This window comes from Coregonus lavaretus, assembly GCF_964263955.1.
Source record: "Coregonus lavaretus genome assembly, chromosome: 2".
NCBI classification, from domain to species: domain Eukaryota; kingdom Metazoa; phylum Chordata; class Actinopteri; order Salmoniformes; family Salmonidae; genus Coregonus; species Coregonus lavaretus.
This window is the reverse complement of record NC_139989.1, coordinates 38382928-38406331: the sequence shown is the minus strand read 5'-3', so window position 1 is coordinate 38406331 and position 23404 is coordinate 38382928. Positions and strand designations below refer to the sequence as shown.

Genomic DNA, 23404 nt, shown 5'->3' with positions numbered 1-23404 from the left:
AGAGCAGCGAACAGTTTTGACTGGGCTGAGCGGGAACTATGCTTCCGCAGAGGAAGGGGAGCCAGCAGGCCAGAGGTGGATGAACGCAATGCCCTCGTTTGGATGTAGGGACTGATCAGAGCCTGAAGGTACAGAGGTGCCGATCCCCTCACAGCTCCATAGGCAAGCACCATGGTCTTGTAACAGATGTGAGCTTCAACTGGAAGCCAGTGGAGTGTGCGGAGGAGCGGGGTGACGTGAGATAACTTGGGAAGGTTGAACACCAGACGGGCTGCGGCATTCTGGATGAGTTGTAGGGGTTTAATGGCACAGGCAGGGAGCCCAGCCAACAGCGAGTTGCTGTAATCCAGACGGGAGATGACAAGTGCCTGGATTAGGACCTGTGCCGCTTCCTGTGTAAGGCAGGGTCGTACTCTCCGAATGTTGTAGAGCATGAACCTGCAGGATCGGGTCACCGCCTTGATGTTAGCGGAGAACGACAGGGTGTTGTCCAGGGTCACGCCAAGGCTCTTCGCACTCTGGGAGGAGGACACAATGGAGTTGTCAACCGTGATGGCGAGATCATGGAACGGGCAGTCCTTCCCCGGGAGGAAGAGCAGCTCCGTCTTGCCAAGGTTCAGCTTGAGGTGGTGATCCGTCATCCATACTGATATGTCTGCCAGACATGCAGAGATGCGATTCGCCACCTGGTTATCAGAAGGGGGAAAGGAGAAGATTAGTTGTGTATCGTCAGCGTAGCAATGATAGGAGAGGAGTGAGGATGTGAGGATATGTGAGGATATGACAGAGCCAAGTGACTTGGTGTATAGGGAGAATAGGAGAGGGCCTAGAACTGAGCCCTGGGGGACACCAGTGGTGAGAGCACGTGGTGCGGAGACAGCTTCTCGCCACGCCACTTTGTAGGAGCGACCGGTCAGGTAGGACGAGATCCAGGAGTGAGCCGCGCCGGAGATGCCCAGCTCGGAGAGGGTGGAGAGGAGGATCTGATGGTTCACAGTATCAAAGGCAGCAGACAGGTCTAGAAGGACAAGAGCAGAGGAGAGAGAGTTAGCTTTAGCAGTGCGGAGAGCCTCCGTGACACAGAGAAGAGCAGTCTCAGTTGAATGACCAGTCCTGAAACCTGACTGGTTTGGATCAAGAAGGTCATTCTGAGAGAGATAGCAAGAGAGTTGGCTAAAGACGGCACGCTCAATAGTTTTGGAAAGAAAAGAAAGAAGGGATACTGGTCTGTAGTTGTTGACATCAGTGGGATCGAGTGTTGGTTTTTTGAGAAGGGGTGCAACTCTCGCTCTCTTGAAGACGGAAGGGACATAGCCAGCGGTCAAGGATGAGTTGATCAGCGAGGTGAGGTAGGGGAGAAGGTCACCGGAGATGGTCTGGAGAAGAGAGGAGGGGATGGGGTCAAGCGGGCAGGTTGTTGGGCGGCCTGCAGTCACAAGTCGCAAGATTTTATCTGGAGAGAGAGGGGAGAAAGAAGTCAAAGCATATGGTAGGGCAGTGTGAGCAGGACCAGCAGTGTCATTAGACTTAACAAACGAGGATCGGATGTCGTCAACCTTCTTTTCAAAGTGGTTGACGAAGTCATCCACAGAGAGAGAGGAGGGGGGGGGAGGATTCAGCAGGGAGGAGAATGTGGCAAAGAGCTTCCTAGGGTTAGAGGCAGATGCTTGGAATTTAGAGTGGTAGAAAGTGGCCTTAGCAGCAGAAACAGATGAAGAAAATGTAGAGAGGAGGGAGTGAAAAGATGCCAGGTCGGCAGGGAGTTTAGTTTTCTTCCATTTCCGCTCCGCTGCCCGGAGCTCTGTTCTGTGAGCTCGCAATGAGTCATAAAGCCACGGAGCTGGAGGGGAGGACCGAGCCGGCCGGGAGGATAGGGGACACAGAGAGTCAAAGGATGCAGAAAGGGAGGAGAGGAGGGTTGAGGAGGCAGAATCAGGAGATTGGAGGGAGAAGGATTGAGCAGAGGGAAGAGATGATAGGATGGAAGAGGAGAGAGTAGTGGGAGAGAGAGAGCGAAGGTTGCGGCGGCGCATTACCATCTGTGTAGGGGCAGAGTGAGTAGTGTTGGAGGAGAGCGAGAGAGAAAAGGATACAAAGTAGTGGTCGGAGACATGGAGGGGAGTTGCAGTGAGATTAGTAGAAGAGCAGCATCTAGTAAAGATGAGGTCAAGCGTATTGCCTGCCTTGTGAGTAGGGGGGGACGGTGAGAGGGTGAGGTCAAAAGAGGAGAGGAGTGGAAAGAAGGAGGCAGAGAGAAATGAGTCAAATGTAGACGTAGGGAGGTTGAAATCCCCCAAAACTGTGAGGGGTGAGCCATCCTCAGGAAAGGAACTTATCAAGGCGTCAAGCTCATTGATGAACTCTCCAAGGGAACCTGGAGGGCGATAGATGACTAGGATATTAAGCTTAAATGGGCTAGTGACTGTGACAGCATGGAATTCAAATGAGGAGATAGACAGATGGGTTAGGGGAAAAATTGAGAATGTCCACTTGGGAGAGATGAGGATTCCTGTGCCACCACCCCTCTGACCAGATGCTCTCGGGGTATGCGAGAACACATGGTCAGACGAGGAGAGAGCAGTAGGAGTAGCAGTGTTTTCAGTGGTAATCCATGTTTCCGTCAGCGCCAGGAAGTCGAGGGACTGGAGGGTAGCATAGGCTGGGATGAAGTCAGCCTTGTTGGCAGCAGAACGGCAGTTCCAGAGGCTGCCTGAGACCTGGAACTCCAGGTGTGGGGTGCGAGCAGGGACCACCAGGTTAGAGAGGCAGCAGCCACGCGGTGTGAGGCGTTTGTGTAGCCTGTGCGGAGATGAGAGAACAAGGATAGGCAGAGGCATAGTTGACAGGCTGTAGCAAATGGCTACAATAATGCAGAGGAGATCGGAATGAAATTAACTAAACATCTGGGAAAGGAGAGAGTAAAAACCAAAACTCCCAAATATAACTCTCCCAACTTCACCTCAGAAACTATAATTGTTTCACTGAACTACCCGAATAAAACTCTCCCAACTTCCACTTTAGAAATTAGAATTGTTGTGAACTACAGCGGTTAAATGTTTCAAGGAATAGACTCAACTTACTTTATTCAGCTAGCTAACTATGACGCTATAGCTAACTAGCATGCTAGCATCCAATAACACACAGTTTAGCACCAATACTTGGTTACAACAAACTACCAATAGTGTGTTAACACACTAAACAGATAATTCGTGTCTGTGTCTAGTTCCTTTCATAACGCAGCAATAATTAAACGTTGGCTAGCTAGCACAACTATATTGTATTTAGCTGCTACAGTACAGCTAGCTGGTCGTGTTGGCTAGCTAGCGATGGCTGCTGTGTTGACTTTGTTTGAATAACGGCGGCGCTGCGAACAAATGTAGCTGGCTAAAAGGATATTGTATTTAGTTGCTACCGTTGCTAATAGCTACTCGCCAGCTAGTCCAGGAGGTGAGTTAGCTAGCTAGCTAGCTTCGTGCTACACCCGGCACCGCCGAATACAATGCTAACCTACAATAACTACCCACAACAGCCCACGATGCCTACCTATAATACATAATAATATACAGCCCACGATGCCTACCTATAATACCTAACTACAATCTAAATACATAGTTTAAGCCTTACTCGACAAAGCCCAAGCTATGTATAAAGCCAAACTTACCCGACGCCAGCTGTCTGGGTGGCAGACTGCAATCAGTAGCTGTAATTAAGTACAGCAGCTACCAACCACCTAACGTTAATGCCTCGGATAATGAGGTTAGAAAAACAGCTGAATGGTAGGTAGCTAGCTGGCTTAATTACAGGTACTCTTAAGCGTGAAATAACATTGGAAACAACTATCCACAGTTGCTAAAAGTTACCAGTAGCTACCCGCTAGCTAGCTAGCTTTGTTGGTCCAGGTAGTGGGTTAGCTAGCCTCGTGCTTCGCCGGGCTCCGCCGAATACAATACTTACCTACAATAACCTACAATAACTACCTAAGTAAACTACCTACAATACCTAACTACAATACCTACCTACAATCTAAATACATGGTTTAAGATTTACTCAACACCATATAAGAAGCCAAGCTTACCTCCTGCTAGAGAAAACACAACCTCTCCCGACCAGGAACAGCAACCACCTCCATGTTTGACGGTGGGGATGGTGTTCTTGGGGTCATAGGCAGCATTCCTCCTCCTCCAAACACGGCGAGTTGAGTTGATGCCAAAGCGCTCCATTTTGGTCTCATCTGACCACAACACTTTCACCCAGTTCTCCTCTGAATCATTCAGATGTTCATTGGCAAACTTCAGACGGGCCTGTATATGTGCTTTCTTGAGCAGGGGGACCTTGCGGGCGCTGCAGGATTTCAGTCCTTCACGGCGTAGTGTGTTACCAATTGTTTTCTTGGTGACTATGGTCCCAGCTGCCTTGAGATCATTGACAAGATCCTCCCGTGTAGTTCTGGGCTGATTCCTCACCGTTCTCATGATCATTGCAACTCCACAAGGTGAGATCTTGCATGGAGCCCCAGGCCGAGGGAGATTGGCAGTTATTTTGTGTTTCTTCCATTTGCGAATAATCGCACCAACTGTTGTCACCTTCTCACCAAGCTGCTTGGCGATGGTCTTGTAGCCCATTCCAGCCTTGTGTAGGTCTACAATCTTGTCCCTGACATCCTTGGAGAGCTCTTTGGTCTTGGCCATGGTGGAGAGTTTGGAATCTGATTGATTGCTTCTGTGGACAGGTGACTTTTATACAGGTAACAAGCTGAGATTAGGAGCACTCCCTTTAAGAGTGTGCTCCTAATCTCAGCTCGTTACCTGTATAAAAGACACTGGGGAGCCAGAAATCTTTCTGATTGAGAGGGGGTTAAATACTTACTTCCCTCATTAAAATGCAAATCAATTTATAACATTTTTGACATGCGTTTTTCTGGATTTTCTTGTTGTTATTCTGTCTCTCACTGTTCAAATAAACCTACCATTAAAATTATAGACTGATCATTTCTTTGTCAGTGGGCAAACATACAAAATCAGCAGGGGATCAAATACTTTTTTCCTTCACTGTATGATGCTCTGGCTCTAATGATCTATGATGCTGTAATGATCTATGATGCTCAGGCCTATTTGTGGAGACTCCTTTAAACTGCTAGGATTTATGTTGTCTATCGCTCTTTCTCTCTCCTCCCACATGTTAGTGTGTAGTCATCCTCCATTTCTCTCCGTCTTCCTGCTCTGTTCTCTGCCTGTGTCATCGCTGATTCTCCTCCAGTCATGGTTCTCCTTTTCCTCCCCTCCCCCGCTTTCTCCTCCCACTCTTCTCTTTTCTCCTCTCGTTCATTCATATTTTACCTCCTCCAAAAGAGACAGAAATTCCCCCCGGCGCCCCCTCTTTATGACGAAGATCCTCTCTCTCGCTCTCTCTTTCCCCACTTCTGTCTATTTGCATTCCTCTTGTTTCCTTCCTTCTTCAGATTTCACTTTTATCTCTTCCTCCTTCGACCACAGCTCCTCCCTCCTCCTGTATCAGTGCCTTTCTGTCTGTTCCTTTCTCTCCTTCTCTCGTCTCTCCCCTCTCGTAAAGTATTGTAATGGGGTGTGACAGACCTCCCTACCTGCTACCATAGCAATAGGGTTCCCGTGGCAACACTGCAGGCAGTGGTGAGGGGATAGAGGAGAAACGGCCCCAGTTCCCCACATCCACCCTCAACTTCCATTCGCCACTCTAACACACACACACACACGATGAGCTAGCATGGACACACACACACGGACGTACAGTAGCTAGCTACACACAGACACACACACTTGCATGTTCACAGTTTCCGAGACACACAGGGACTTTGAGTCAGAGCCTATTTCCTGTCTACTCTTCTAATACTCTGACAGGGCCTCTGTGCTATGGCCACACACACAGTCGCACATTGCTACATTTATAAATCCTTTAGTTTATATTAATAAGCATGTTCTCCTATGTGTGATTATGATACATGCAGTGCATTCGGAAAGTATTCAGACCCCATGACTTTTTTCACATTTTGTTACAGCCTTATTCTAAAATGGATTCAATTGTTTTTTTTCCTCATCAAACTACACACAATACCCCATAATGACAAAGCAAAGACAGGTTTTTAGGAATTGTTGTCTGACCAAGGCCAAGGTCCTTCTCCCCCGATTGCTCAGTTTGGCCGGGCGGCTTGCTCTAGGGAGAGTCTTGGTGGTTACAAACTTCTTCCATTTAGGAATGATGGAGGCCACTGTGTTCCTGGTGACCTTCAATACTGCAGAAATGTTTTGGTACCCTTCCCCAGATCTGTGTCTCAACACAATCCTGTCTCGAACCTCTACGGACAATTCCTTTGACCTCATTTTTGCTCTGAAATGCACTGTCAACTGTGGGACCTTATATAGACAGGTGTGTGCCTTTCCAAATCATGTCCAATCAATTGAATTTACCACATGTGGACTCTAATCAAGTTGTAGAAACATCTAAAGGATGATCAATGGCAACAGGATGCACCTGAGCTCAATTTTATAATCATAGCAAAGGGTCTGAATACTTATGTAAATAAGGTATTTCTGTAGTTTTTTTTATAACGTAACAAAATGTGGAAAAAGTCAAGGGGTCTGAATACTTTCCAAATGCACTGTATTTAGGATGACTGGTTATTAGTTGTTGTGGGTTGAACAGACTAACACACCCCATGCAGAAAAACACCATCTGTGCCTGTCTCTCTCTTCCTCTCTGATTCCTCCCCCTGTGTCACACACACACGCTCTCTTTGCCACGAGAGTCATGTGGATTGGTAACTATAGTCAGCCTCAGCCCTGATGCCCCCTCACTACTGTCGCTCTATCTCTCTCCTTCCAGCTCTTTCTCTGTATAAAGTGAGAGGATGACTAGATCTGGAGAAATGGCCACTGCAGTCACAGTCCAGACTCATGCTGATTAATAGCGCAGCCGCCAATCCGGATTACATGCAGAGGGGAGGGGTGTGTGTTTGTGTGTCTCTCTTTGTAAGTGTGTGTCGGGGTTAGCTGTGGATTAGCGGCCATACTGACTGACAGTCCCAGTGTATGTAGAGTGCCAACCATCTCCCAGGGGTCCAGGAGGACTGGGAGGATCCCAGAAGACCAGTAAACAAACAGACCGAGGCCACACAGAGATAAGAGACCAGCCACACACACACACACACACACACACACACATACACAGAGGAGGCTAATGAGACCACTGACAGATGCTGGAGCTGGTATCTACAGCACCAACCTACAGAGAAGATCAACCAGCTCCACATCTCTGCTACGTGTAAACAACACACAGCCTACATCATATGACAACATGCAGTAGCTCTAAAATGGACACACACCAGCAAATCTCCGATCTCATCTTTATTATAGCAATAACAGGTGACCCAGTTTGGGTATTCTGGTCAGTTTTTTCCCCCCTCTCCAAATAGACTGTTTTTCTGGTACTTCCTGTGGTAGAAGGCTGATTTTTATTGGCCAGGGTCTGAGGCCTGGGGGCTGCTGGGAGATCTGGACGTGGTTTGGAGAGAGGGGGGTGTATTTGAGAGTGTTTGGGGGCGTTGAGAAGACTGGGGGTGAGAAAGGATATGAGAGACAGTTGGCCCTAAGAAAACTGTCTGGGGAAAATGCATTGGTTTGTTCTACTGCTAGAACAGGAGAGTGGGGATGTAGGGAGTAGACTACAGTACAGGGATTGACGTGAATTACTGAAAGGCAGTCAGCAGTGCCCTATTTGGTTTCCCGACTTATGATCACATACAGTGCATTCGGAAAGTATTCAGACCCCTTGACTTATTCCACATTTTGTTATGTTGGAGCCTTATTCTAAAATGGATTACATTGTTTTTTCCCCTCATCAATCTACACACGATACCCCATAATGACAAAGTAAAAACAGGTTTTTAGAAATGTTTACAAATGTGTATGTATATAAACAAATATGTATATATTACATTTACTTAAGTATTCAGACCCTTTACTCAGTACTTTGAGTTTCTCCCATTCTTCTCTGCAGATCCTCTCAAGCTCTGTCAGATTGGATGGGGAGTGTTGCTGCACAGCTATTTTCAGGTCTCTCCAGAGATGTTTGATCGGGTTCAAGTCGGGGCTCTGGCTGGGCCACTCAAGGACATTTAGAGACTCCTGCGTTGTCTTGGCTGTGTGCTTAGGGTCGTTGTCCTGTTGGAAGGTGAACCTTCGCCCCAGTCTGAGGTCCTGAGCGTTCTGGAGCAGGTTTTCCTTAAGGATCTCTCTGTACTTAATCTGTTCATCTTTCCCTCGATCCTGACTAGTCTCCCAGTCCCTGCCGCTGAAAAACATCCCCACAGCATGATGCTGCCACCTCCATGCTTCACCGTAGGGATGGTGCCTGGTTTCCTCCAGACGTGACGCTTGGCATTCAGGCCAAAGAGTTCAATCTTGGTTTCATCAGACCAGAGAATCTTGTTTCTCATGGTCTGAGAGTCCTTTAGGTAAACTCCAAGTGGGCTGTCATGTGCCTTTTACTGAGGAGTGGCTTCCGTCTGGCCACTCTACCATAAAGGCCTGATTGGTGGAGTGCTGCAGAGATGGTTGTCCCTCTGGAAGGTTCTCCCATCTCCACAGAGGAACTCTGGAGCTCTGTCAGAGTGACCATCGGGTTCTTGGTCACCTCCCTGCCAAGGCCCTTCTCCCCCAATTGCTCAGTTTGTCCGGGCGGCCAGCTCTAGGAAGAGTCTTGGTTGTTCCAAACTTCTTCCATTTAAGAATGATGGAGGCCACTGTGTGTTCTTGGGGACCTTCAATGCTGCAGAAATGTTTTGGTCCCTTCCCCAGATCTGTGGCTCAACACAATTCCTTCGACCTCATGGCTTGGTTTTTGCTCTGACATGCAATGTCAACTGTGGGACTTTATATGGACAGGTGTGTGCCTTTCCAAATCATGTCCAATCAATTGAATTTGCTACAGGTGGACTCATAGCAAAGGGTCTGAATACTTATGTAAATAAGGTATTTCTGTTTTGGCCCAGTCATCTCCTGCCTATCCTCACAAGGTGTGTGGGGGAGAGGACAGGTCAGCACTCTGTAGAGCTGTGTCAGTCAAACCGCATGAGTCAGCATGGGTTCCAATCTGGCCCAGAGTACACCTCTACCTACTTCCCTGTCTTCTCTCCACTTGCCTGTCTACCAATAAACCAATCAAATACGCAGGGAGTGGGACTGCCCCAATCCTTAAAACAACACAGTCAGTCTGGCTGGCTGTAAGAGGAAAGGAGCGTGGTCATAGAAGTAGAATATATAGATTAGAATAGAGATTGTATTTCTATGAGTGTGAGACTGTTCGGAGTGCTTCTTGGTAATGGATTACGGCAGCAGGCTCTTCCTTGGGTGGGCAGGCAGGTGGATATTAGTTATTGGTGCAGTCTAGCCCAGAGAGAGAGAGAGAAGTGATTTGTCATTGTTGAAATGTCACTGGGCCTGTTGTGTTTCATAGGGAACCTAAATATGTATGTACTTCCATGTGCGTATGACTTGGTACTTAATTAGTGTGTTTGTTTCCTGTAGTGTGTGTATGAATCCACAAGCGTTATGTCAGCGGTACAGTAGGGCAGCAGTGTGTGAGGGAGAGCTGCTATGTTGTTCATTGTTATTAGAGTGATACCCACATGACTCTACATGGGCCACTTCCTCTCATACTGAGGGTCACACTGGGAAGGGAGGGGTAAGCACACACAAGCACAAAGGCCTATGCATCAGGGTTTCTGTTAGCCGGTAATAGCCAGCTTTTGGCCGATTTTAAAAAATAAAAAAATAAAGACGATAAATAAAATAGGCGCCGTCCAATTGTCAGAGAGACTAAATAATCCTATTGAGAAGTAATGCTTTTTAGCCTATTAATTGGTGGAAATACCAGTCAATGTAAATACATTTGACTAGGCATGCTTATCGGTCTATAGGTTAATTTGTTTAATTTAGTCCAATTAATTTGCCACATACAGAGCCTTTGAGCGGAAAATATGTCAGACAGCACGAGAGCTGCTGCTGAAGCATCTCAAACAGCAAATCCATATGGTGCTTTCAAGACTTCAGGTCGGAAAGTCGGAGCTCTAGAAAGAGGCCCGAGTTCCAGACTTGGAATTCCGAGTTAGATGACCGTTCAAAACTATTTTTCCCAGTCGGAGCTAGTTTTTTCCCCCCCAGAGTTCCTAGTTGACGTGAACACACTGAAATCGGATTTAGGCAACGGAAGTCAGGCTTCATCAGCGCATCACACACCACTTTGCAATGACCTGGAGGCAGTATGCATTTCGAAAAAATATACTTAATTGTTTGAAACCTGAACGTTTTACTACATATGAGGCATGTCTTACCTTGTTTCAAAGTAGCCTAGCCAAAATCATGCAATTATTTCATATAAACTTTCTTTCATTTTCCAGTATCCAAAGGCACAATTGTAGTCGTATTATCAACCTATGCTAGTTGTTGCATATTAGATCTCCCCTCTTTCTAAATGTCTAACGGATATTTTCATCCGTCTCATGAAACCGCGCCCATGTGCGGTACGTGTTTTCCCGCTAATTGCATTATGAAACGAATGTTCGCGCGTAACCTGCTGCCTTGTGCACATTGCTGTGATTTATAATGTGAAGAAATAATAGTTTATCAACATTTTAAGCTACTGTCCTAGAGTCTGTTTGGAATAGCTTATTTCTTTCTCAACAAACTGACCAATAGAATAGGTAAACATTTCTACTATGGGGGATAGTAGATCGACATGGGCTAGTGATTTTGCTGTTCGTTAGGCCTACTCGTCTTGTTGGCTGAGGAAAACTAAATGTGGACAGTTATTCTAGCATCTTCAAAGTGCACATTGTTGCATCCTCAACTTGCATTTTCTGTTAATATGAATTACCGTCATCTAAATGTGATTTCTGGCATTCTGAGAACTGTGGGTGGACGCCCTAATCAGGTTACGCTACCAATGCATATGGGTCCAGTACATTTCTCAAATGTCAGGTAAATTTAAAATGCTGCCAGTCAAATGTCCGACGCCACATTTTCCTGACAGTAACCCTGCTATGCATACACCGTACATCCATGCGCATTAAAACACACGTGCCCTCTCTGTTGGATACACATACACCTCTTGGTGTGACCTTATAAGGCTATGTCAGCACATCCTGTGTGTTTGGTCTCACTGCCCTGGCAACAGGAAGTGACTGTCACCACCACTACTGAGAGAGGAGGGATTGTGGGCGGGCCACACACACACACACACACACTCTAAAAATCATTAAAACTATAGCCTATGTTTATTTACATTTAATTAGTGTCTAGTTATATGTACATAGCTACCTAAATTACCTCGTACCCCTGCACATCGACTCTGTACTGGTACCCCGTGTATATAGCAACGTTATCGTTACTCAATGTGTATTATTACTACTTTTATTAATACGTGTTATTACTTTTCTATTATTTCTGTATTTTCTCTGCATTGTTGGGAAGGGCCCGTAAGCATTTCACTGTTAGTCTACACCTGTTGTTGCTGATGAAAAAATTGCTTTATAAATACATTTGATTTGTTGTTTACGAAGCATGTGCTGAATAAAATGTGTTATTTTTGACTCTATGAAACGTTTGACTCTTGACGTGTGTTGTGATTTACTATGACTATGCAGTGTGGTCTGACCAGGTGGGATTGTGTGTTCCAGGTGCAGTACAAGGAGGAGTTTGAGAAGAACAAAGGGAAAGGTTTCAGTGCTGTGGCCGACACGCCAGAGATGCAGAGAATCAAGAAAACACAGGACCATATCAGCAACGTACGTCTATCTGTCAACACTCACACACAGTACCTATCACAGGACAGACTCAACAACCAGTCCACCGCTCGCCCTTCTCCTCTCTCTCAGGTTGTCTCAAATGGTACCCTGGTCAAAAGTAGTGTACTATAGGAAATCGGGTGCCATTTTGGGACGCGGCCTCAGCCCTACACTGTCCACCCACTTCATATTCTGAGTGGGTGCCAATCATCCCAGGTGCCCAGCCTGCCTGTCTTTCTATCCCTTATCTGCAGTACTGGCTCCTTGAAGACATCTCTCTCTCTCGCTCTACTCTCGCTCTTATATATACACTGGCCAAAGGTATGTGGACACCTGCTTGTCGAACATCATTCAAAAATCACGAGCATTAATATGGAGTTGGTCCCCCCTCTGCTGCTATAACAGCCTCCACTCTTCTGTGAAGGCTTTCCTCTAGATGTTGGAACATTGCTGCAGGGACTTGCTTCCATTCAGCCATGAGCATTAGTGAGGTCGGGCACTGATGTTGGGCGATTAGGCCTGGCTCGCAGTCAGCGTTCCAATTCAGTCAAGTTCTTCCAAACCGATTTCAGTATGGACCTCGCTTTGTGTACAGGGGTATTGTCATGCTGAAACAGGAAAGGGCCTTCCCCAAACTGTTGCCACAAAGTTGGAAGCACAGAATCATCTAGAATGTTATTGTATGCTGTAGCGTTAACATTTCCCTTCACTGGAACTAAGGGGCCTAGCCCAAACCATGAAAAACAGCCCCAGACCATTATTCCTTCTCCACCAAACTTTACAGTTGGCACTATGCATTCGGGCAGGTAGCGTTCTCCTGGCATCCGCCAAACCCAGATTCGCCCGTCGGACTGCCAGATGGTGAAGCGTGATTCATCACTCCAGAGAACACGTTTCCACTGCTCCAGTGTCCAATGGCGGTGAGCTTTACACCACTCCAGCCGACGCTTGGCATTGCGCATGGTGATCTGAGGCGTGTGTGCGGCTGTTCGGCCATGGAAACCCATTTCATGAAGCTCCTGATGAACAGTTATTGTGCTGACGTTGCTTCCAATAGCAGTTTGGAACTCGGTAGTGAGTGTTGCAATCGAGGACAGACTATTTTTACTCGCTACGCGCTTCAGCACTCGGCGGTCTCGTTCTGTGAGCTTGTGTGGCCTACCACTTCACGGCTGAGCTGTTGTTGCTCCTAGACGTTTCCACTTCACAATAACAGCACTTACAGTTGACCGGGGCCACGTTGAAAGTAACTGAGCGCTTCGGTACGGGCCATTCTACTGCCTAGGTTTGTCTATGTAGATTGCATGACTGTGTGCTCTTTTTATTTATTTTTTTACACCTGTCAGCAACGGGTGTGGCTGAAATAGCCAAATCCACTCATTTCAAGGGGTGTCCACATACTTTTAGCCATGTAGTGTATGTATGCATGCACCTCCTCACCACTCTATGGATGTGCAGATTGTCTGTTAGTCCAGAAGTGATGTGTGTCTATCTAGGCTGACTGAAGCTTGGGCACAGGGTTATGTTACTATGTCCCTCTGTGATCCTCTGTTGCAGAAGGCAGCTGCCTAGGGCCTTGCTTCCTCTGGCAGACCAAGGACACACACCCTGACATGGCAGCACATAGTGTCCCTGCTAATAACTTAATGAGTATGGAGGGGGATGGTTAATTACTGCTTTCATACAGGAACAGATCCTGTGTGTCTGAGACGGTGGAAACAGACACAGGATGATTATACAACCCCCCCCCCCTCCCTCTCCCCACACATCAACACTTCAACAACCCCAGGCAAATACGGAGAGAAGAGAAACACACGTTCATCATGAAGTGTTTTGAGAAGTGCGTAACAACGTCCCAGCTGTGAACAGTGTGTGTGTGGACAGACCAAGCCAAGGGGCGCAGCTGATGATCTCCTTCTTGCTCTCCTTCCTCCTTTCCCCACTCTCTCCCTCCACACCCTCATTAGGCCAGTGAGAGACAGACATGTCAGCTTGTTCAGCTCTCTTCTCTGAAATGTCAGATGTCCAACTCCAGCCCCCTCTCATTCCCTGCTGTCTGTCTGGACTTGTCTACCTAGTCCCTGTCTGTCTCTCTCGCTCCTTCTTGTCTGAACATTCAGTTGTTTTCTCAATTTCTCTCTCCCTTCCTCTCACCTTTCACTTTCTCCTGATTCATGTTGTGAAGGTTAAGAGGAGGGGGGGGTCTCTTTTGTGTCCGGGAGTGGGACTGACAAGGGCTGGGCTTTTCCTGTTCACAGTCACACACACACACACACACACACACACCATCTGTGTGCAACCTTCGCCTTCAAAAACAAACAGAAGTAATATCAGACACACGCTCTCTCACATATTGAACAAATTGCTCGCTCTGTCTCGCATTAAAAAAACGATTTTCTTCTCACAGTCACTGAACGCAATGTCCTCACACACACTGACACTTAACACTCATCTCATCCAGTCAGTCTGTGAATACACTTGTCTCGGACACCCTGAACACACTGGCCTCTTTCACCCAGCCGGGGAGGGAGGGAGGGAGGGAGGGAGGGAGAGGGCAGAATCTAGGCTGTGTAAGTCTGTCTGTTGTCAGTCAGGCTGGGAATATGGGTAGGGCTGTTCTACTGCAGTAAAGGATCTGTCCCTCTCAGGTGTATTGGTCTGGTGGTCATTTTGAGATGAATGCTGTCTCTGTCTCTCTCTGTGATGTTGGCTGGGTTATTATGTTAGGACTGGTGCTGCTGGTGGTGATGCAGCTTTGATTTACCTGAATAAACAAGGAGATGTTCTCACCCACTGTTTATATTAGATGTTTAGGCATGATATATTTTGCACCATTCTCTTTCTATCTGTCTGTGTTCCTCCTTTGGGTCTCTGTTTCTCTTTCAATGTCTTACCCTCGCTTTAGGCCTGTCTCTCTCTCGCTCTCTCTCTCTCTCTACTTTTTCTCACTGTTCCTCATGTGTCAGCAAGGGTTGCTAGGCAGCGCTGAGGTCACCCAACTTCCGGCTGCGATGTAATTTCCTCTGTGTCAGCAGGCCTATTGTAGAAACAGAGCAGCACGTAGCCTAGCAGTGTAGGCCCCCACCTATTACACATACACACAGCCTGCCTGCCTGGGGGAGGGATCTGGAGACACCTGCTGGACACGACAGGAACTGCACTTTATTTCCCTTCTCCAAAAAGCCATATGCTGGACTGGGAAAGTCAACAGGATGCAATCAGGGTTTTCTTATCAAACTAAGCAGCACCATACATGACGTCTGGGTGTTATATCTAGTCACACTGTATAAGAGCTAAATGACAAATGTCACAATGTAACGTGTGTATGTGTTTTGTCTGTACAGATTAAGTACCACGAGGAGTTTGAGAAGAACAGGATGGGAGGAGAAATCCCATCTCCCCAGCCCAACAGCCCCAATCCAGGTACACATGCTGTCACATACACGAAACATACGCACTATGAAAATACATTTATTAAAGATGCACTATGCCATTTCCTGGTTGCTAAAATTTGGTTACATATTGCAGCGTTAACATCAGTGAGAGTAGACAAATGGTTACATTATCCCTGGGCATTAAATGTGTTTGATCTTTCTTCTCTGTGGACAGTTCCTGTTTTTAGCACACATGAATACAATGGTTGTGAGCTAGTGGTTAACCTGTGCATTCACTATGTACATATTATCACCTCTCAATATCACAGAGTCATTGTTATAATAGTTGACTGAAAAGCGCTAAATGATGGCTGCATGTTTTGACTTGCCGTGTTGTGGAGTTCTCTGTATCAGAGCCCTGGGGCTGACGAATGCGATGCCAGTTAGATGGAGGGATAGAGGGGGAATACAGCAGGAGGAGAGACAGAGGGGGGGGGGGGGGGGGGGGGGTTTCAGAGTGCCGGGTACGGGGGGGTTCAGAGTGCCGGGGACTGGGGGAGCCGTTTGTCAGACTAAGTAGCCAGAAATGTCTATCCTTCATTCTGATTCAATCACTCAATCTCTCCCGCTAACATTACTCTCTCCCCAACTCTCTCTCGCTCTCTCTCCCCCCCCATCCTTCCAGTTCTCTGCTGCCAATGACTGGAACGAATTGCAAAAATCTCTGAAGCTGGAGACTCTTATCTCCCTCAATAACTTTAAGCATCAGTTGTCAGAGCACCTTACCGATCACTGCACCTGTACACAGCCCATCTGAAATTAGCCCACCCAACTACCTCATCCCTATATTGTTATTTATTTTGCTCTTTTGCACCCCAGTATCTCTATTTGCACATAATCTCTTGCACATCTACCATTCCAGTGTTAATACTAATTGTAATTATTTTGCACTATAGCCTATTTATTGCCTTACCTCCATAACTTGCTACATTTGCACACACTGTATATATATTTTCTGTTGTATTTTTGACTTTATGTTTTTTACCCCATATGTAACTCTGTTGTTTTTATTGCACTGCTTTGCTTTATCTTGGCCAGGTCGCAGTTGTAAATGAGAACCTGTTCTCAACTGGCTTACCTGGTTAAATAAAGGTTAAATAAAAAATATTAAAAATCTCTCCTTTTCCCCCCTCCGTCTCTCTCTCCTTCCCTCTCTCACCAGTGTTCCAGCAGCAGCAGCCCTACCAGCCCCCTGCTGCGTCTAAGAACTACAACTATGAGCCAGCAGCGGCTCCTGGACCAGTCCGCCAGGCGGCCGCCGCCCCCCCTCCCAGCTCCGGGGTGAGACAGAGACCCTCCTCTCTACTGTGTTAGGATCCGTCCCAAACTGCACCCTATTCCCTATTTAAAGCACTGCTTTTGACCAGGGCCCATTGGGGTCTGGTCAAAAGTAGTGCACTATATAGGGAATAGGATGCCATTTGGGACACAGACACTGTTCTCTCTGCATGGTCCAGGTGGAACCCACTGTGTCTGGCAGTATCCACATGACCCCCCCTTGTAGCTTTGTCTTGTTAGCAGAGACTGACTGTCTCTGTTGTTGAAGGTGGTGTTATAGGAACTTCATCTTATTCCCTTTCTCCATACCTTCTCCCTTCCCTCTCCTCCGATTCCCTTTACATCCCTTCTCCCTCCATCTCTCCCTCACTCCCCCCACCCCCCCTTCTCTTTCTGTGTAGAAGCGGTACCAGGCGGTGTATGACTATGCTGCAGCCGACGAGGACGAGGTGGGCTTCCTGGAGGGAGACGTGATCGTAGACGTGCAGGTGATCGACGAGGGCTGGATGTACGGCCGTGTGGAGCGCACTGGCCAGCAGGGCATGCTGCCTGCTAACTACGTAGAGGCCATCTGATCTGAGAAAGAGAAGTGGGGAGGAGGGGGGAAGAGAGAGAAGGAGGGAGGGCGAGAAGAGAATGAAAAGCCCAGTGCCGTCTCCTCTTAATGCCGCTTTCTCTTTCTTTCACTCTTGTTCTCTGATCTGACCTGTAAGACCCCCCTTCCTCCCCAATCTCCCTCCCCTCCCAACCCCCCCTGGTCTGCTCTCCTCCAACGACAGACTCCCTCTGTCTGTCTCTCTGTCTGTGCTGCCGTCTGTCTGAATGTCTGTTTGTCTTCCTGTCTCTGTCCCAATTCGTCGGTCCACTATAAGTGCTGTCACAAGTGGAATTTAAGTCTTACAGAAGTAACATACCTCCATCTTACAGGCTATATATATATACGTCAGGGGTCATACAATGTATCACAACTCGATCCTAGCTACAGCACTTCATATTCCAGCAAACTATGATGCAAAACGATATGAACCCTTCCCCCACCTCGTCAATCAAGTTGCCATGACAGCAGAGAACTGCGGCCAATGTGTGCGTGAGAAAATGAGTTTGGAATGTGGGTGTGGCATCTTCAGAAGGTTTTTTTGTTTCCTTTTTCTTTTCCATTTTTGCAACAGGCTGAAATTGGCCTGACTGGAAGCTCAGTGTAGAATCTTACTGTATCTGGGCAGTTAGAACAAAGCTTGAATATTTGACTTGTGTACATTCCATTAACCCTCAATACCCCATTGTTGTCGCATCAGCCAGTCAGTGAGCATTCTACAGTACCAGTCTTACCGGAGAGGTCTTATATATTTCTATAACTACGCATTTATCAATATTACACTTATGTGTCCTCACCGGTCTTACCCTGTCCTGCACTGCATTGTGGGTATTGTTCTGAAACTAAACTGGAATCCTATCTTAACTGAAGAGCACCTCCTGCCCTTGCCTTGTACCTCCAGTTCAGGCATTTTAAGTACAGGAGGGATCAGGGACGAGTTAGTTAGGAGACGTGGTTACAATCACACTCGCCATGTCATCACCTTAGTCAGTGGGTGTGAATATATTCCTCATTCTTGGCTGTCTCCCGCTCGCAGCCTCAAATTCCTTCCGACAGTCTTACAGAAAGAAGAGTGACGTGATGGTGGTAATGTAAATGGTTGGGGTGGAGAGGGGGTGGGATCAGGCCAGCCCCGCCCCTATTCCAAGAGAACCAACATCCGAGTTGACCAATTGTAAGCACGAAGGCCAAACACAATTCTGTATTGTGATTTATTTAATTTTTTTTATGTCATTCCATTGGTTTTGTGATTGAACATTCCAATCCTTAGTTATGAGAAGTGTGTTGAACTGAGGTCAAAAATCCTGGCTGTGGTAAATGTTATTGTTGTTTTTTCCTTTGATTTTGTTGGTATTGTAAGAGGCTTATTTTAAAACTGTCAATGTATCAAATACATTTAAGAAATAAAACGGCAACTTGATTTATGAACCAATAAGGCACGCTAGTTTGTCTAGACGTGTGCATATGCTGGGTTAGCAATCCCACAGATTTAGATCCATGGGGTTAGTCAACCATCAACCTCCTGGGTTATCATGTATTTGCCTGATAATCGTCAACCCAGTTTGCCTGTTTTTATTGTGCCAACTCATGACTGGACTATCTCGCCCAGTTGTCTCTTGTCCTTGAAACTCAGGAGTGGAGAGCAATGTTCTGGAGTGCCACTGGGTCATGAATTCACATGCTTATTAATGAGCAGTCGTCATGGCGCATAGTAACATTAGGCCCGCCCTCTCACCTGCATTATGATATTTCTGACATTCTATAGTCACACATTTCCATAGGACATTCCCTACCAGTATAGGGGAACCTGTGTTACATTGTTGTTGCACAGAAAACTGAGATATTGTTACACAACAATGACTTAACTTTCAAAGTAGTAGCTACAAGATCTGTCTGGCTGTCCTATCATGTGCAGATTCTTCCAGCGATGATGATCGTGGTACATTCCATGTTCTAAGGGACAGAGTAAGGCTTGGAGAGGGACATGGTTCAGTAGAGGGTGAACTCTACATCCTCCTTGACCTCTTACGTCTCCCTTTCCTTATCTTTCCCACCCTACTGTTTCTTTCTCTTCTCTGTGATGCACTGTGACTGTCACAGATGAGGGGAAGTTCAGCTTTATAAAAAGAAAACAACAATACTCTCACCATGTAGCTTGTTGACGATATTGTACAGTAGTTTGGGGTTATAGGTCATGGTGCTGGGGGAAGGGGCTTTGCCTGCAGACTAAAGCTGTAGTGTGGAATAATTTGATGTAATGAGGTGAGGGGCAGTGTAAGGGGTGAACAGTACCCATTTTAATACCAGTGTGGTGGAACACGTCGGACAATAAGTAGGTGTTGACTGTTCATATCATTTTGGCTTCAACTTTGTAATGTGATGAGTTATGGCAATTATGTTTAAATGAATTGGAATGAACACACCTCAACCTGACTAGATAATCAGATTGCCATGCAGATAAAAAGGTACGTCTAGGCCTGCATTTAGCATCTATGACCTCTTTACTTGACAACTGGACATTTTAACTCCTACACTGTATGAAGGGACGTTTTGGGGCCGAGCTATTTCAAGTCTAATTGCTTTGCTGCAGTAACTGAAGAAAGTGAAGAGGAAGAAGAGGTGGTTTGGCTTGAAGTTAGTGGAGTGTTGTTCTTGGAGTTTTTATGAATTTGGATTGCCTTGTACAATATCTGCAGTCAATGCCTTGGCTACTTGGAGGCCTTGGCTTTGGTGTGTTTTACAGATAGGGGGGAAAACAAGCCCACGTTGACTGCCACAGCTGTTTTTCCTTTGCAGTGAAGTGAGATGGATTTGTTTTAGTTGCTAGGTGGATTTAGGAGGGAGGTGAATGATGGTTATAGTTGATTGGAAGGAAACAAATCCAAAGTGGCCAAAGACAAGCCAATGGTGTTTTTGTGTGACGAGTGGTGATGGACCACAGTGGCAAGGGATAGACATTATTACTGTACCATGTTATAGTCTATTGGGCTGGATGGGGCTAGGAGAGAGGTGCTGTTAACACATACTACCCCCAACCTGGGAGGGGGGGGGCAAGGACAAATACTTGGAATTCGCCAGGAGACCAATATGCTCCTCTGCTTTGGTGTCACTCCTTTTACACCTCTGCTGTATCATATCATCACCTTGTTCTCCCCCAATGTATATGATCCTATCAGTCCTATGGCCAAGAGTCCTCCAACCCTCAACCCCAATTAAAGACTCCTGTGTCATATGCTTCTGATTAATCAATGATTCCCTGCTCTTGTATGATACTGGTATAGAAAGTGCAGATATAAATCACATCAACCAAACACTGACCTAGCATTCTGACCAATGTTGTGCATTCCATCAAAAAATGATTTTGTTTTGATATTTTTGTTATTCCTATTTTTTAACATGCATATATTGACATTCTTTAAAAAAAAGAAATCAGACTCCAGTTGAATTTAAGGACCTGATAAAAGCATCTCATGTTGCCCTGTTACAGCACTTCGAATTGTACTTAATGATTCTACAGATTCAATAAAATGTCATTTTTACTCAGGAGCGTCAAGTATTATTTGCTTCCTTCAGTGTAAATGGGTCTTCATTCGGTGTGATTCCTTGGCTATATAACGACGAGTTTGCTATACACTGACAACGCAGATTGAATGTATTGAATGTATATGGGATTGGGCCCTTGGCAAAAATATGTCCCTTTTTTTTACGCTACTTCCCACCCTGGTTTTAATGTCTACCGGCATGCCTCCACGCGTAAAATATTGTAGAACGCATCTGGCGGGGAGGGGTTTCATTAATAGCTCGGTCTATTTCCGATCTCCCCCGATCTGTACCGGTGTTGAGGCTACCAATTTCTTCGTCGTGTATTCTGGCGATACATCTGCATCCTCCATTTCTGGCATTCTCATCATGTTGGACATTTTAGTTTTGATGTTTTTCGCCATCATGGGACTCGTTTTCCTATCCTACATCATTTACATGCTATGATGTGTGTCCGGATTTTGGACCCAGCGGGTGGACGGGCCGGGAAATAAAAAGATGCGTGGTAAGCCTCTGCTGCATCCGCGGTACCCATCGCTGACAATGGTAAACAGCGCACACAGATTAAAACGTTTTTTACTAACAATTCTGTAAAGCTGTATTGCAATAAATCAGCCCCTTATGCTCTGTAGTTATTGAATTATCGGTGTAAAATTGCGAAGATAAAATTATTTCATTTTTGTATATATAACAGAGTGCTAAAACATTGATGGGCTATATAAGAATATTTTTCAGAATAATATGAAACCAGTTTTTCTGCAGCGTTATGATACGGGAATATTTTTTCATACTATTATAAATCTTTCTACCGGTATTTATTTTCCTTCATTTATTAATGGTGATTAAGGTGCTGTGCACTCCCTTTACCCTGTGTCCCTCAGGATATAAATAAAAGGAAATAATAACACAGACGGGGAGCTTTATAAATGTGACACATCTGTGCATCCTGCTCATCCTGCTGCATCTCTGTTCCAGGGAGGAGTGCTCTTCTACGTGGAGGAGAAGGGGGGCTTTACTGCCACTCTGGGGGAAATGAAGATTGCCCATCAGAGGGGGAAGACCTTGTAGGACAGATAGACTGGCAGCTGGTGGACACTTCCCCTCTCTGTTGGTCTCTGTAGATTCAGCCAACCTACTATGACGACCTTCAGGAGATCGGGTCTCTTGTACCCTAGTAGGCTCCAATAGGCAACCCCTGTACCCTACGCTCCATCCCTTCTGACTCCTCTACTAAAATGATTATTTATCTGTGTGTAAAACGCATATGAGTTAGTAAAATTAGCAAGGATGTAAAGCTATAAGGAGTAAGGTTGTATTGCAGTGGTTTTGTTAGTGCCTATTTGATTACACTCTGAGTGTGCAATGTGCAATATCTCCATGTTAAGTGCATGGTTTTGTGAAGTCACTACACTTGCTACTATCCTAAACTGTGTTAGGCTTTATAAATAAGTAAGTCAAAGGATGGAGTGACTCCATCCTATCAATGACCTTGGACAGCTATTATCTTCTTAGTCAAAGGGGTTTTCTATGAACAGGCTGAGATGCTCTTGATTGACCTCTACTTTATATAAGTGTTGAAGCAGGAATATGTCTTCTCTGCCCTTTACAATCAGTGAACCTATAGACCAGGGGGTTGTGTTAATACAATAGATATTAGCCACAGTCACACAGACAGAGATTATATTGACATGTCGGTACTAACAAATTAAGACATTAAAAGTACTAACAACAATCATGTTAGGGGAGAGAGATTATTGTATTGGGTCTGAGCTAAACTGTTTGTCAGAAGCTGTTTGTTGTCCTGGAAGAGAGGTATTCCATCTATAATCATTGCATTAAATTGATAGGATCCGGAGGTAACATATCATCACTGTTGTCACTAATCATTGAACACATGAATGACTGATTTATCTGAACAGTATTGATAACAGTCGAGTCGTCCACACACAATGCATGTTTTTATCACTCAGATTCATCACTGGAGTTTTAGTGTTATATTTATCAGCACCAAGGCAAATGGCGATATTTTTGTGTTAAGTCATTGAAATAAAGATTTGTGCACGAAAACTGGCTAACTTTATTTCACTTCAAAATGCATGACTGTGCATAGGTATTCGAGAGGTAGTGAATCATTTTAGGATTTTTTTTGTGCCTACATTGGAAGGTTTGAGTACAGAAGAAACAAGATCGCAAGCCAGGTGGACCTCATGCCAATTGCTTCATGTTGACATGAGAGGGAAGGTCGTCGAGGCTGGCCGTGACCGGGAGACCCATGGGGCGGCGCACAATCGGCCCAGCGTCGTCCAGGGTAGGGGAGGGAATGGCCGGCAGGGATGTAGCTCAGTTGGTAGAGCATGGCGTTTGCAACGCCAGGGTTGTAGGTTCGATTCCCACGGGGGGCCAGTATGGAAAAAATTAAATAATGTATGCACTCACTAACTAACTGTAAGTCGCTCTGGATAAGAGCGTCTGCTAAATGACTAAAATGTAAATGTAAGGTGTGCGCACATACAGTGGGAAAAACATTAGGAACACCTAATATTGAGTTGCGCCCCAATTTGCCCTCAAACAGCCTCAATTCGTCAGGGCATGGACTCTACAAGGTGTCGAAAGCGTTCCACAGGGATGCTGGCCCTTATTGACTCCAATGCTTCCCACAGTTGTGTCGAGTTGGCTGGATCTCCATTGGGTGGTGGACAATTCTTGACACACATGGGAAACTGTTGAGCGTGAAAAACCCAG

The 23404-nt window shown here is 46.0% G+C and overlaps 1 protein-coding gene across 2 annotated transcripts in view; it reads left to right on the top strand.

Moving 5' to 3' along the window:
* The window catches only part of LOC311102361 (LIM and SH3 domain protein 1-like), a 44377-nt gene extending 21648 nt beyond the window's left edge, over positions 1-22729 (top strand). Inside the window, exons 4-8 of one of the 2 annotated variants that reach the window (XM_084143677.1) lie at positions 11708-11815; positions 15160-15238; positions 16412-16530; positions 16929-17015; positions 21638-22729. In XM_084143677.1, coding sequence (XP_083999803.1) covers positions 11708-11815; positions 15160-15238; positions 16412-16530; positions 16929-17015; positions 21638-21730 — 486 coding nt within the window. In that variant the 3' untranslated portion in view covers positions 21731-22729. Of the gene's footprint in view, positions 1-11707; positions 11816-15159; positions 15239-16411; positions 16531-16928; positions 20667-21637 lie in introns of those variants that run through there. The other variant, XM_084143678.1, reaches the window with a different exon arrangement.
* The last annotated feature ends 675 nt before the right edge of the window (positions 22730-23404 follow it).